This window comes from Primulina tabacum, chromosome 8 (assembly GCF_025594145.1).
Source record: "Primulina tabacum isolate GXHZ01 chromosome 8, ASM2559414v2, whole genome shotgun sequence".
In the NCBI taxonomy this organism is placed as follows: Eukaryota; Viridiplantae; Streptophyta; class Magnoliopsida; order Lamiales; family Gesneriaceae; genus Primulina; species Primulina tabacum.
In genome coordinates this window covers 8,214,444-8,229,088 of record NC_134557.1, presented here as the reverse complement: position 1 = coordinate 8,229,088, position 14,645 = coordinate 8,214,444, and the positions used below count along the sequence as shown (strand labels likewise).

Genomic DNA, 14,645 nt, shown 5'->3' with positions numbered 1-14,645 from the left:
TAACACAATTAATTAAAAAAATAAAACTGAAATCAAAACAAAAAAACACAGTCAATTTTAAGATAGTTCAGTTAAACACACCAAACATAAAGTAAATCAACTAAATCTCAAATGTTGCAATCATACATGGACTTAGACAATTAAAAACACTTTTTTATGATGTTTTTATGATGAACATGCTCAGTAAACTCCACTTGATGAGCACCACTCATCTTCGATATCTGTCAACTCGATCTCCTTTCGAAACTGTTGAACATTTTATATTCGCAATCTTGATTTTGATGTTAATAAAACTTTTTTATTTTTTTTCTAACAAATTTATCTAGTGCGAAGAAAAGTTGAAACTGATCAGATCCCGAATTGATCAGACTCCGATCCAAAACTAAAGCTTTCGAGACGCTAACTGATTGCCAAAACTGAACCAATCCAGATTGACTTCACCAGACCAGTTCACCAAACCAGTTCGCAGAATCAGTTGTAACTGATCAATTCGTATATCACGACAAAACTATCAAATGGAATCCAGCTAAGCATGAATATACAAGGTACAAGCTACGTCACAGACGAAAGTAAAATAATAGACATTGCAGCAGAGCTAAAAAAGGAAAGCTTCCAGAACAGTTGTCAGAATGAAGAAACATATCATAAGAAAGTACATGCAAATACAACGGACATTATTATTATGTCTTCATGTACGGTCAGCTAAGCGACTATAAATACCAGATCAAGACCATTGAAGAAAAGTGGAATAACAACAAAATACTAGTGTGTGAAGAAAACAGATGGCACATTCATTTCATACCAGCTTACTAGAAGCAGTTAGCCCAGTTGTGTAAGAACACTTTCGTGTTGTATTGATTAGATCAGTTCCCACACATTCACACACAATACTCACATATACAGAGAGTTGAACTTATTGTTTAGTTGAGTGAGTCTTCACACAAAGACATTAAACATTATGTTTGTAGTCTTGGCATAAGAAACGTTAAACATTATACGGATTGTCAGGTGTTTCCTGCAATCTTGGGTGCTAGGAGTTCTAGTTGGTTGCTGCTTTTCTGGAGTTGGTTTGTACAAGGTGTTGTATAAATCAAAGTCTTCTAGCGGATCCTATCCAAGATGGTAGAAGGGGTGACATATGAGCAGTTGAAGTCTCTGAACATTCATAAACATATATTGTGTCTTTAATTGTTTAATTATTATTTTAAAACTGATACAAGCCCAAACTGATCTCTTTATTTCAGTTATTCAGTTTACACAAGCTAAAAACTTTTAGCTGTTCAGTTTTCTTAACGAATTCTTATTTCGAGTGTCTTCTGCTTTGGTTTGAAAATCAAACTCGATTTAATTCATCGGTATACTCATTCTTAGAACACAAGCTATTGCAACTTATGGAGAATATTGTGTTTGAAGCACCTTCAGGGATATCAAAACCGATCCTTCAGAAACTGTAAATTTTTTTCTTGAGAACGTCACTTCCTCTCATTCACAAGACTTTGAATGTGTGTACCATCGGCAATTGAAAAGCTCATATTAGAATGAAATAAGCGGCAGTGGTAGTAACTTGTCTCACGACTTTTGTGACATAGAATGGGAGAAGGAATGAACATTTATGTTTTTGCTCCTTAATCTCGCGTACAACTAACCTGACAAGTTTATAACAGTAATATTTCCATCATGCAATAAATAATATTATCTCCCGATGACTCACATTATTCTCCAAAAAAATATCTAAATAAATCCAACGCATACAAACAGCAATCAACATATCAACTCCAAAAGATTTGACAATAAAATTTGATAAGTCTCCTTCAACCACGTGCGTTCAATAACACTCAAAATGAATCAGAACTCTAATGTATAAATAAATTCATGATATCCAAGATATAATAAATCTTTTCAAATATTGGACCATAGCTTTCAAGATAGTAGAAATCTTCTCAAACTCATATCTTTAAGATAATATCTTTCAATGTCTTCATCGCAAAACATATTCAAAACAATATATTCTTCAATCATCTTTATACCTTCAATATCTCAAGCCAATATTTTTAAAAAAAATTAACAAAATAAATCACATAAACTAATTAAGCCAACAAAAATGTTAGACAAATGTGAGTAAGCCATGCTTCCATTGTTTTAAGTCATATCGAGCTTGAAGTGGGTTGTGCTTTATTACGGCGTCGAACCAGCTAAAATTCGTCGACTTCGAGCCATGAACCGGATTAGTTATAGATTTTTAATTAAATATACGCAAAAGATTCCTTTAATACGACAATAAAAATAATAATACAAAAAAATTAAGAGTATATATACCACATATCTATCACGTCATGAACATAAATTTGTTGGAGATTTTGGTTAATTAATTTCAAGCACATTAAGTTCGAGTCGATTTGTAACTTTTTTTTGTATTATTAAATTATTTATTTATTTAATACATATTTTAGACTCAGAAAACGAAAAAAAATGCAATTCTCGTTATTCATGCATGTCTTTTTTTTATAATTTTTATCATCTATCTTATCAAAATTGAATTTTAGTCCTATATATTTAATCTCTTGGTAATTTTAATTCACTGACATTGAAGTGTTGACAAATAACATGATATTATACGTGTGAGCGTCAAATTAGTGTTAAGTTGAGCTACATCAGAAAAATAAACAAAATTACATTTTTAAAAAATAAAATAAAATAATAAAATTGAAATTTAACAAACATAAAATATCAAACAAACAAAAAAACATCAATCAAAAAATGCAATTTTAATTTCCAATAAAAAGTATAAAGTTAGGGAGAAATATATGTTTCGAGTACGGTATGGATACTTTCCCTTTTGGAATATTTAAACGTTGAAATGAAAGACACTTGAGATTTGGTGCATGGTCGGTGGAAGGAATATCAACATCATTCTGTGAATCGGTACGAGGGTGTCCAATTAAATCAGGAACAAATTAGGTCGTATATGAATTTTTTTTTATTGACATTTGATTAATTTTATATCGTATATTTTATTACAACGTAATTTTGATTATTTAATTTATTTTGAATTAATAATTTTGATTGTTTAATTTATTTTGAATTTATTTAATTATTATTTAATTCTAGATTTGATTTTTTTATGAATGTGCATTCACTTAAATTAGAATGAAAATAGTTAATGAATTTATATATCTTTTTTATATATATTATGATATTATTTTTTTCTATTAATTATTTAATATTTTGAAGTGGTAGTTGTATATGTATTTATTAGGACATGTACAAATTATATATTTTTCATTAAAAAAAATTTTGAAGCAATGATGGACGGTTGAAAATTAAATAAAATGAAAATGCAGTTGTGGTTCTAAACCTTTTCTGGGTGATGAATCCACGTCTAATTTTCTGAGCTTGGAGACTCTGAATACAATTGAGTCTCTAAAAAAACATTTAAATTTTACAAATAATTATGTTAGAGTATGTCTCTTGTTAACGTGGTCAAGTACGGAGTCAGGAAATAGGGGTTTTTAGGGAGGACAAGAGGAAATATTAGGGGAAAGTGAAAAAAACGTAATTAATTTTGACCGCCCCTAATAAATGAAATTAAAAAATTGAGAGGGGCAGATCTTGGCTGCATCATTGGAAACAGTCTCGTAGATCTTTATTCGTGAGACGAGTCAACTCTGCACATAATAAAAAATAATATATTTGACATAAAAAATAATATTTTTTAATGAATGATATAAATAAAAAAAATTATCTAACAAAATTGATTGTTAAACGTTTCACAATAACTCTGTAATTAAGTTATTATATGAGATTTAATAATAAATAATACCAAAATGCACAAGTGTCTGATATTTTGGATCAATCCATATAAATTTGACACCTGTCTCTTTCTCATCTAGAGATACATAACTAGTTGCCACATTCGGGTGGTTGCCTTTTAAAGAAACTTGGATCACATTCAATTGCTTGTCTGATGTGTACCAAATGTTAAAAACAAATATTAAATGTCTCTGTGTCTAAATTTCTATATTTTTAGGTGGTGTTTGGTTTATGGGATTAGGTGGGTTTATGATTATTAAATCCACTTAATCAAGTGTTTGATATGATTTTTATTTAACCAACTCAATCCCTCCTATAAATGATTAGGTTATATTATGTAGGTTAAAATAATATCTCATCACCCTCTAGGATTATTTATCCACTCTTAATACATTCTATTTTTCCAATTTTACCCTTCTCCTAAATTCAAACTCACCACCACTTCCTTCCACCGACCGCCAACCCCTGCCGCTGGCAGACCGCCGACCGCTGCCAGTCGACCGCCCGCTGCCACTTCCGGCCGACCGCCTCCTCCTCCGGCCGACCGCTGCCGCCACTTTCGGTCGGAAGTTCCAACATATATATATATATATATACACACACCTTGAGGGTAATTATTTTGTTCGCATTAATGATGTTCTTTTTGATCTCATTCATATCCTAGTCTTTTGAACATAGTTAGGTGTGGCCTTTAATTCCTTAGGGAGTGAGAGGGCTAAGGAGAAAGGGTGGGTAGCCCCTTGGCGCTTTTTTAGGAGGAGTTCAATGTAGTCGGATGGAAGGGAAGCGCATATCGAAAATGATATATATATATATATATATAATATTATTAAGCATGAGATTCTTATAATAACTATCTTAGAGGATATCAAAATATTTAATTACATAATTAGCATTTTTACCCTACGAAAAACCTTCTCAAGTCATTCCATATTTTACATTAGAAAAAATCTAAATAAAACTTATCTTTTAAATCAAACAATTCTTTTAAATTGAAAATAATATCGTGTTAATTGTTTATTATTATTTGATCAAATTAAAAATAATAATAAGATATGCAATATGTGTGTTATTATTATTATTATATATATGTGTGTGTGTGTCTGTGTGTGTGTGTGTGGGGAAGGGGTTTGTGATTTTGACCAAACGACGGCCCAACAGTCTAGACTCTCTCTCTTTTTCTTTCTTATTTGTTTTTTTAAAGAAAAAAATATTACAAAATCAATATAAAAAAAGTTTTCATGTTAAAAACCAGCGATATAAGTATGAGATTCTTATCCTAATTCTTTTTTTATTTCCCGAAACACACCAACTTTTTGTCTCAAAATACTCATCCCCTACATTATCAACATTTCTTTAAACAAAAAAACCCAAACATTAATTTTGAAGCAAAATATTACTCTAATATTATTAAACTTTAATATGTAAAATATTATGTCGTGCACAAATCCATGAATTTATTTCGATACTGGATGTCACCATCCCCACAACCCAGAGAGACGTGTACGAAGAAAATAACTTGAATAAATGGGGTTGCTACCATAATGTTAAATAAATAATTCACTCAATTACATCTACCATTATTTGGTTGGGTATCCATTGGATTCTTGGTTTTTTTTTTACTAATCACCTTTTCAGCGCCCATTTTATTTATTTTATTTGATTATGTATATATAATTTTTGATATATTGTTTATCAACGGTAATCATCTTTATGCATATCACTGAGATGACACTCGTTTAATATATACAATTTTGTATATATAAATGTTAACACTATTAGGGACGGGATCAGATAGGGATGAAAGCTTTTTTTCTCCCAATCCTGTACCCGACACATGTCGAGAGCCAAATATTTGGGATTTTTAATGTTCGAGATCCCGTCGGAGCGAGAAGATATTTCGATAATTTTAACGTTCAAAGATTTATTCAAAAAACCCAAAAAATTGTTTTAAGTTTTTGTTTTTTTTAATATATATTTAGAAGTTTATATGTCCAAAGCAAAAAAAAAAAAAGAAATATTCAACTGGAAACATATAATATTAAAATGTAAGGGATAATGTTTCAAGATTTTCTTCAGGAAAAACTGTTTTTAAAGAAAATGGAACCTTCAACTATAAAATAAAAGTGAATAAAAAGATCATTATACATGTTCATAATTAAATTTGATGATCATAAAATTAAATGTATTGTACGCAAAAATTAATATCATACATGTGAGGCCCGAGGTCGAAGAGGGCGGGGAGTGATCGCGAGTACCATGAGATTGCACGGATAATAAGCGGTTCCTGGCAGACTTCTAGGCAAAAGAAACATGAATGAACCGATGTTACACCAGAAAGAGAGGGATTTCAAAACTGTTAAAATATAAAACTGTACAGTTGAGAAATATTTAAAAGATTTGATAGGTACTATTCATATCAAGAATGTGCACTTCTTTTCGAAAGCGCATCACATAAGAACTCCAAAATTAAACGTGCTTGACTTGGGGCAATTTTGGACTGGTTGACCCTCTGAGAAATTTCCTAGGGTGCGTGTGAGTGCGGATATAAACACGTTGGAAAGACTCGAGGGTGCGTGTGAGTGAGGAAATAAACACGCTGGAAAGACTCGTCTTGGTACATTGAGGACAATTGTCAAATCTGAGGAAAAAAATCGATCAGATTGTAGCAAATAGCCGATGCAGTACCCTCTTGAACTGCATAACGAGTAATATTCACAAATTAATTGTGAGGCATGGTCCGAAACCTCTAAATCTCTTTGTTTAGGCTTCTGAAATCATGTTTTTATCGTTTTAGGAAAGTTTCGTATAAAATATAACTTTTCGTAGAAAATTCCAAATTCGATTTTGTCAACTGTTTTAGAATTCTCTCGATATATTCCTTCAATCCATATGTTTATCTCTAAACTTTTCAGTTTCATAAAATTTCTCAAAAAATCTCTTTGAACGCGTTTCTTGTAGTACTTGTCAGATTTTTATTGAATTGTATTAAGGAAACAATTAGTATTGACATATATTGTTAGGGATTATACCTATTTGAGATAAATTGACTTAAGCTTCTGACTTAAGATGAAATATTTGACTCAAATAAATTGGTTTTGGTTAATAATGTACTACGAGGCTTGTTGTATGACGATTATGTGATTGTTGGATAACGTCGGTGTCGACTAACCCTGATCTCGAGACCTGACATTTAAATGCTATCAAAACTGCAAGGTTCATAATCCAGTTGAGGAAAGTTTACAAAATTAAAAAAAAAAGTTTGTCAGATTGTATCAAATAGCATATGCAGTCCGATCCGTAACGGCATAACGAGTGATATTCACAACTTAATTGTGAGGCATGTTCCGAAAACGTGAAATCTCTTTGTTTAGGCTTCGTAAATCGTGTTTTTACCGTTTTTATGAAAGTTTCGTATAACCTGTAACTTTTGTAGGAAATTTCTAATTCGATTCTGTCAACTGTTCTGAAATCCTCTCGATGTATTCATTCGATCCATATGTTTATCTCTAAACTTTCTAGTTTTATAAAATTTCTCAAAAAATCTCTTTGAACGCATTTCTTGTAGTGCTTGTCAGATTTTATGGAATTATATTAATGAATCAATTAGTATGGACCTATAGTGTTGAGATTATACTTATTTGAGACAAGTTGATTTAAAATTCAGACTTAAGATGAAATATTTGATTCAAAGACAATAAATTATTTATGAAATAAACTGGTTTTGGTTTATACTATACTATGAGACTTGTTGTTTGGCGATTATATGATTGTTGAACAACGTCGGTGTCAATTAACCCTGATCTCAGAGCGTGACAATATAATTTAGTCACGAAATGTGTTGTTCATACACAATCCAATTTCACATAAATATTCATTAACATATAAAAGTTCCTGTATTTTCACATTTTTGTCAAGAAGAACATCAATTGTGCATCAAATAATTATTGATAAAATGTTTAGGATACAAATTACATACAAATAATGAATAACCAGATAAATTTTGTTAAATAGATGAAGGGAAAATTACATATCTTATTCTGCATATTTGTTCGATAAAATAATTACAAATATGAATTAATGTAATTATTAAAAAATTGAAAAAATATGCACAAGATTATTTCGTAATTCTAATATTCGAACATTTCATGTGAAATAAGTTCACAATTGATTTTGTATGGAGTGAAGCTCAATAACATATAGCCCGATATATTAATAAAATATATTAATAATATTACTTTGGGTTAGGTCAAGAATCCGGTCAAAAGTCTTATTTCCAATTCATCTCCCGATATTAATCGGGACGAGAAAAATCACGACAATTCGTAGAAAATGTAGGATTGGGATTTTGAGATTTTTTTTACCTCATAAACACGATTGATGAACACAATTGGTGAATATATATATATATATGTATGTATGTATATATATGTATATATATATATATATATATGTATATATATGAGACGTGTCTTTGACCACCTGGCACCTAGTGCTTGTTTTTTTCGAATGACGATGCCATGTTTGCCGACTTGCTGAGTACAGAGAATTCACCAATAGCACCTGGCGTCGAGTCACCTGAACGGATCAATGAGCTGCTGCCTGCTAACATGTCCAGCAGGTCTACACGCGTTATGTATTTGTAATAAAATGTAAAAATTTTTGGGCTTCTTTTTTTTTAAAAAAAATTTACATAACTGTGATTTTTCATGCCAAAAAAAACATAGGAGATACCACTTTAAAGTGACGAATTTTTATTAGCGAGTTATTACACGTCAACAATGGATGTTATTTCAGTGCAAACTAAAAGAATTATCATCGAATTGTCAAGCAACATGTTTTAGAACTGATTGAATTTGGAAGGCAGGGGAGTGTGAATTGTTTTTCTTTCTGGCAAGAGTTGATCGAAGAGGAAGATTGCGTGATCTCGAAATTGAAGTTGATATTATTTTTGAAGAGTGAGGTTTTGAAAAACATAAAAAGTAACAGACTTAGCTAGCTCTCTCAAATTTCATGATCTATTCAGAAAATGTATCAAAATAGCCAAGAAAATGGAAACTCCGGTGGCTATGAAAGCAATATCCAAACTCATTTCTCTCCTCTGCTTTCTCTCCATACTCTCTATCTTCATCTTCACAAACATTTCATACTTGTGTTCATCCATTCTTCGGCTACTTCTGCATCTCTGCCCTTCCATGGCTTCCCGTAAAATTCCCAAACTCTCCATCCCGCACACGATCTTTCCCTCCATGTCCTCCACCTGCATGTGAACATCCCTCACGTGCATCTCCTCGCATTCCCTGCCACCGCAAGTGACCATCACGGCACATTGAACAAGCTCGCCGTCGCCTCCGGCAGCCACAATGGCGAAACGAATCTGTACTTCTTCGTTTAGCCAGTGCCGCCGAGCATCCACGGCCTTGAGGCTGGCCACGTTCAATGCCCGATTCTTGGCGGGGTCGATTAGAACCCAGCTCACTCTCAGGCGATTGGATGCGATTTCCACGCAGTTACCATTCTCTCCGTCGAATGCCAGAGGCGTTGAAACTGTTTCTTTGGGGTCTAAAAGATCTAGCCTGAAAGGCGAATAGGTGAACCAGCCTGAATGAGTCTCCGTAACCATTACTTTAGAGTATATTAACTTGTCATCACAGTAAATATCCACTGCAGAGATTAATTCAGTCGACGTGCCCGGAAGACTCCGTTTCTTGGTTTTGGTTCTCTTGGCGGAGTTTTGGTGGCGGACTGCGGGGAAGGAGTCGGAGTAGAACGAACGATAGCCGGATGGGAAGCCGGAGATGACATCCCAGAGACGTGGGTCGGTCGTGGATGGCCAAGTAGAGTTGCAAATCTCCCTCCAGAGATGATCGTCGTTGCACAAAGAAAGCAACTGAGCGGAAGCGCAGCTGGTTGAGGCGAGGGTGGAGCCATCGAGCCTGTTCAATATATGGGATCGAACTATATCTGAATGGATCGCGGTGATCGGAGTTCCTCCGCCGTGATTGGCGGCGGTGGTGGATGAGGAGGATGACATAGTTGCTGTATTGATCGCTGTAAGCTTGGTGGACACCAGGAGAAATATCTGAATGAATAAAGACAGAGGATAGGGTGTGTTTTTATAGGGTGGGGGATTTGGTCTAAATATGTAGTCAACGGTCAGAGGGAATAGTCGTAATCCGTTGGACTTTTTTTTGACTGATACGGCAATTACTTAATATTGTCCCACCTTGCTAATATTACCATTATTATAACATTTTTATAATCAATTCCATATTTTAGAGAATCAAAATTGTACCCCTCCCTGATCGACTTTTTATCGAATAAATACACACAGACTAAAAAATCAAAGGAACTAGAAACGTGTAATTACTGTTTTGTGTATTTATCTATCGATGTATTAAACTACATATTAAAAACGTGTTTTCTAGGTTCAATGATTTAGTTTAGTTGTACATATAACTATGTGCCATGATCAAAAGATTAGATCAAAATTTATAATGGTTAATCAACGTGTAATTTTAATTTTCCTATACTCGTGATGTCAAACACAGAGTACGTCTACTTATGTACTAATATGTCGAGCTGTTAGACTCATGAGTTTGATGATATGTTTATTTATCTGTTGTTGTTGTCGTCTCATATCATTTAGAGATCAGGTCTTACAATTTCTCTACCGTCGGTTCAGTCACTAGCAGAGATAATATTACTTGTTAAGATCTGACGTCACTTTTTCACCGTCTATTCAGTCAATCATATTAAACGACAAAAACATAAACAATTTAGCGAGAGAGAACATTTCAAGAGATCACATCTCAATGTTATTCTAATTCATATACGTTTAACTCAACATCTGGATATATTTAATTTAGGATATCCCATATAAATATTTACTTTCACACATATACCACATAATGCGGGCATATACATTATTATTTTTTGTGCGCCTGATAAGTAAATTGGTAAAAGTGCTTTAAAAAAATTAGAATTAATCAGCATATTTTAATGATAAAAAAGATTAATTTAATTCATTGTGGATAATTTAAAGTAGGGATAATGAAATTATTGTGAAAATTAAGAAGTGCTTAATTTTATTTTATTTTATTTAATTTTTTTTTAAAAAAAAAACTATCAGAAAACTTATCAAGAGACCACATGATAATTACTATTTATATCTCGTCTAAAATAACATATAATCAGCAACTGATCACGCTGTGTATAACACATTACATCTTACACGTTTTATTAATTTCAACTTTTGGAAATAATATTGTTAGAATAGGTCTCGATCATATGATCTGTATTTAAAATAAAAAAATAATACATTTAGTATAAAATATAAAGTTTTTCATGAATTTGATCGGGTTAAAAATCAATATCATAAAATTGACTGATATCAATAAAAAAAATTATTTGAACTCGATTTGATTTAATCTTAATCGAGCAGTATACTTGGCAAACTCAAGTGGATTTTGAAATAGATTGTGTGAAACAATTATTAAACAAAAAAACGTGATGACGCGTGGAGATTGAGATATTTGGATTGGGCATTGAGGTGGACATCTTCTAATTACGACACGCAGTTTTCCTGTTTCACGTGTTACATTATGATTTGTAGAAAAAGTGGTCCATTTTTTTTTGACTACATTGCATTCCTATCTAAATTCTTGCCACGTTATACGATGTAATCGAGTTGAGCTGAGTCGAACTTTTGAATATTTGAACTTGACTTATTTATAATTGAGTCGATCTCGAGTTTTATTTAACAAATATATTTGTGACTCACGAGCTTATTCAAGCTTTTATCGAATCTAAACGACCTCAATAAATATGAATTGTACATTTAAATATTCATTAAATTTATTAAAAGATAAATTATACATTTAGAAAAATATAATATTCTTATTAAAATTTGTCAATTTATTATAATAAATAAATTTAATAGATTTTTCTATATACTTCATAATTAATATGTTAAAACAATAAATTAAATAATAAAATTATTATTTTTCATATAAAATATTACTTATGAATTTAATAACAAACATGTTCACGAGCTAACGAGCCGAATATTGTAGAGCTTGAACTTGGTTCTTTTATCTATACAAGCCTCATTAAACGAGTTCAAACGAGCTTTTATCGAATCGAGCTTCGAATAGCTCACGAACGGTTTGGTCTATTTAAATCTCTACACATCCATATGCACACTCTAAGTTAGTTGTTTAATTATATCAGCGGATTCTCATAGGTTTTATATATAAAAAATAAAGAATAAACTAAAATTTATAAATGTTTGAAATTGAAATTATAGTAGATAAAATAAAATTGATTTCGTAATTTTGACGACTCGGATTCCATGGAACTCGACCGAATGGACGGTACGGCCCATTAGCAAAAGAAAAGGTTCCATATTAAATCCAATTAAGAGTAGAGTAACTACTTGAAGTCCATCTCACGACCCACTGCTCCGGGAGGGACATAGTACAATAGGTCCCGATCATATTTTGGTGGTTCAGCCAAATTATGGGAGCACCGACTCTCGAAGGTGATAGAACTCGTGCCGACAACTCATACCCGACCTGATCACCTCGGCTCAGGAGTAATTCCCCTGATAAAGAGTCGAACGAGCAGTCTGGTTCGAGATATTCTAGTCAGTCGACCCGAACTCAAACAAGTATGGTCGTGAATAAAGTGTTATCCATATAAAACTCTGAATAAATCTCCTGGATGAGGAAATAATCTCAATGACATCGGGATATACAATTTAAATCCATAACCAACTATAAGGTAACATCAACTTATGTAATTTGCTATACTAGAATCTTACCTACACGGTACTCAGCCCCTAACTTTATAAATACCAGTTATTCTTGATCGTTTGATTTACTTATTGCTTTACGTAAGCGCTATTATATTCGCATTTTTAAGTTTGTTCTCCAGACTGACTTTAAGCATCAGTTATGATACACCGAAAAAACTTCCGGTGCCCCCTAAATTTAGTTAATCTGTGCATGATTAAGCTCGGCTATAATCAGCTCGACCATATCCAAGTCAGTCATCTCTGATCTAAACATATCTCCTCGGATAATAGTAAATCAGACTGAACTCCGTGTACGTGAAATTTTTGACATCATCAAAAATATAAAGAAAAATATTATTATAATATAATAAAATTATATAATTAGTTTGATATGATGAATAATGTTTTAAGCAAATTGAAAATTAAACAATGTCTTCATATAGTTAGTATATAGTGTTTTTTGTATTATATAAAATATTCATATGGTTTTATTTCGACAAAATAAAAGTTTGAATAAAACTATTTAGAGTTTAAAATAATATAGTTTGAATAAAAAGGTAATATAGTAATATAATATTAAATTTGGGAGCGAAAAATAAGATTTTTTTTAGAAAAAATAATAAAATAAATGATATCATTTGAGTTTATTTTTTAGAAGAAACATTTTTCTAGAAGATAATTGAATACTGACATTGAAACAAATTTCTTTCCTACTTCATCGAGTATTTTTTTTGTGTGCATGACTCTTTTTATTGAGTTCCTCCTAGCATAATCTTACAGATGTAAGTATTTTTTTCTCCTCATTCTGCATGTACATTTGACCACATAAAATTAGGATTACAATAATCTATTCAATTAACAAATTACTGGAAATCGCCATTTAAAAATGGTGAGTTTATGCTACACCGAGAAATACTGAGATCGATCATCTTACACAAACATATCGAAAGTAAAACTTCCGGTGTCACATAAACTCACTCATTTAAAAATACCTTCATTTTGGAAGCTCCCTTAAAAAATAATCTTTACTGAAATGGAAGAAATAAACATGAACTTTTGTTAGAAGCTCCCTTAAAACAACAATCTTCAAATTTGCATAAAATTTTATTATAGTTTTTAATTATTATTTGGATACCGATAATACAATTATATTAAATATGTAATTTATATAGATAATATATAAAATTTTTATTTTTAAATTAGATTAGATATTTTAGTTACGAGTAAATTATTATGAAAAACATTACATATCTAAATAGATATGTTATTTTCGTAAAAACTAATTGGTGTCACAAATTCGGACCACTAAAAACCTCAACTTTTATATATATTATAGATATAATCATAATATGAATTAACTGAATCTCAAACTATCTATGCTTTTGTTTAAACTTGATTCATATATAGTAACTAATTTGATTCGTTAATATGACATCTACTTTTTAATAAATAATATTATTAATATTTTATTAATAATTAAAAAGATAATCTTACTATCAAATTTAATAAATCGAACCAAAAAATATTATTTATCAATCAAATTAAATACTATATTAATTACATAATTTTTTTATTATATTAGATTATTTATCTCCATACTACTAATTATCTTCAAACTGTAGTAGATAATAGAATCTCCATTATTCATGTTTAGAAGAAATAAAATGAAAAAAAAAACAAGCATAAATCAATTAAAGAAAAATTATAGGCTGTAAAATAATGGATATTTGATTTTCAAATTATATAGGATGAATAGCCTGCCGGCGAGGTACGTAGAAAAATCGACACATATGTCATTGTACAACTTTTTAATAGCTTTTTTTTAAAAAAATTCTAATTTATATAATTTCTTGGGAGATATTATTCTAATAAATCATCCCAATCTTGCAAATTATTATTAATTAATTTTATGTGTTACTTTAGACCTTGTCCTAATGTAAGTTCCAATTTGACTTCTGACATTAAGGAATATGACCGGAGAAAGTCTCTAGAAAGAAATTAATTTCGAATAATTATGACTAGTCGAAGAAAGCTATGC

The 14,645-nt window shown here is 31.2% G+C and overlaps 1 protein-coding gene across 1 annotated transcript; it reads right to left on the bottom strand.

The window, feature by feature from the left end:
• Positions 1–8,727: 8,727 nt before the first annotated feature.
• Positions 8,728–9,908, bottom strand: LOC142553568 (F-box protein At2g27310-like). The gene has a single exon (XM_075663913.1). The coding sequence runs from the start codon at positions 9,842–9,844 to the stop codon at positions 8,822–8,824; it is 1,023 nt and encodes a 340-aa protein (XP_075520028.1). The 5' UTR covers positions 9,845–9,908; the 3' UTR covers positions 8,728–8,821.
• Between the last annotated feature and the right edge of the window lie 4,737 nt (positions 9,909–14,645).

Bases quoted from the DNA above. Each gene is read 5' to 3' on its own strand.
- LOC142553568 (XM_075663913.1), bottom strand. From the start codon at position 9,844: ATGTCATCCTCCTCATCCACCACCGCCGCCAATCACGGCGGAGGAACT.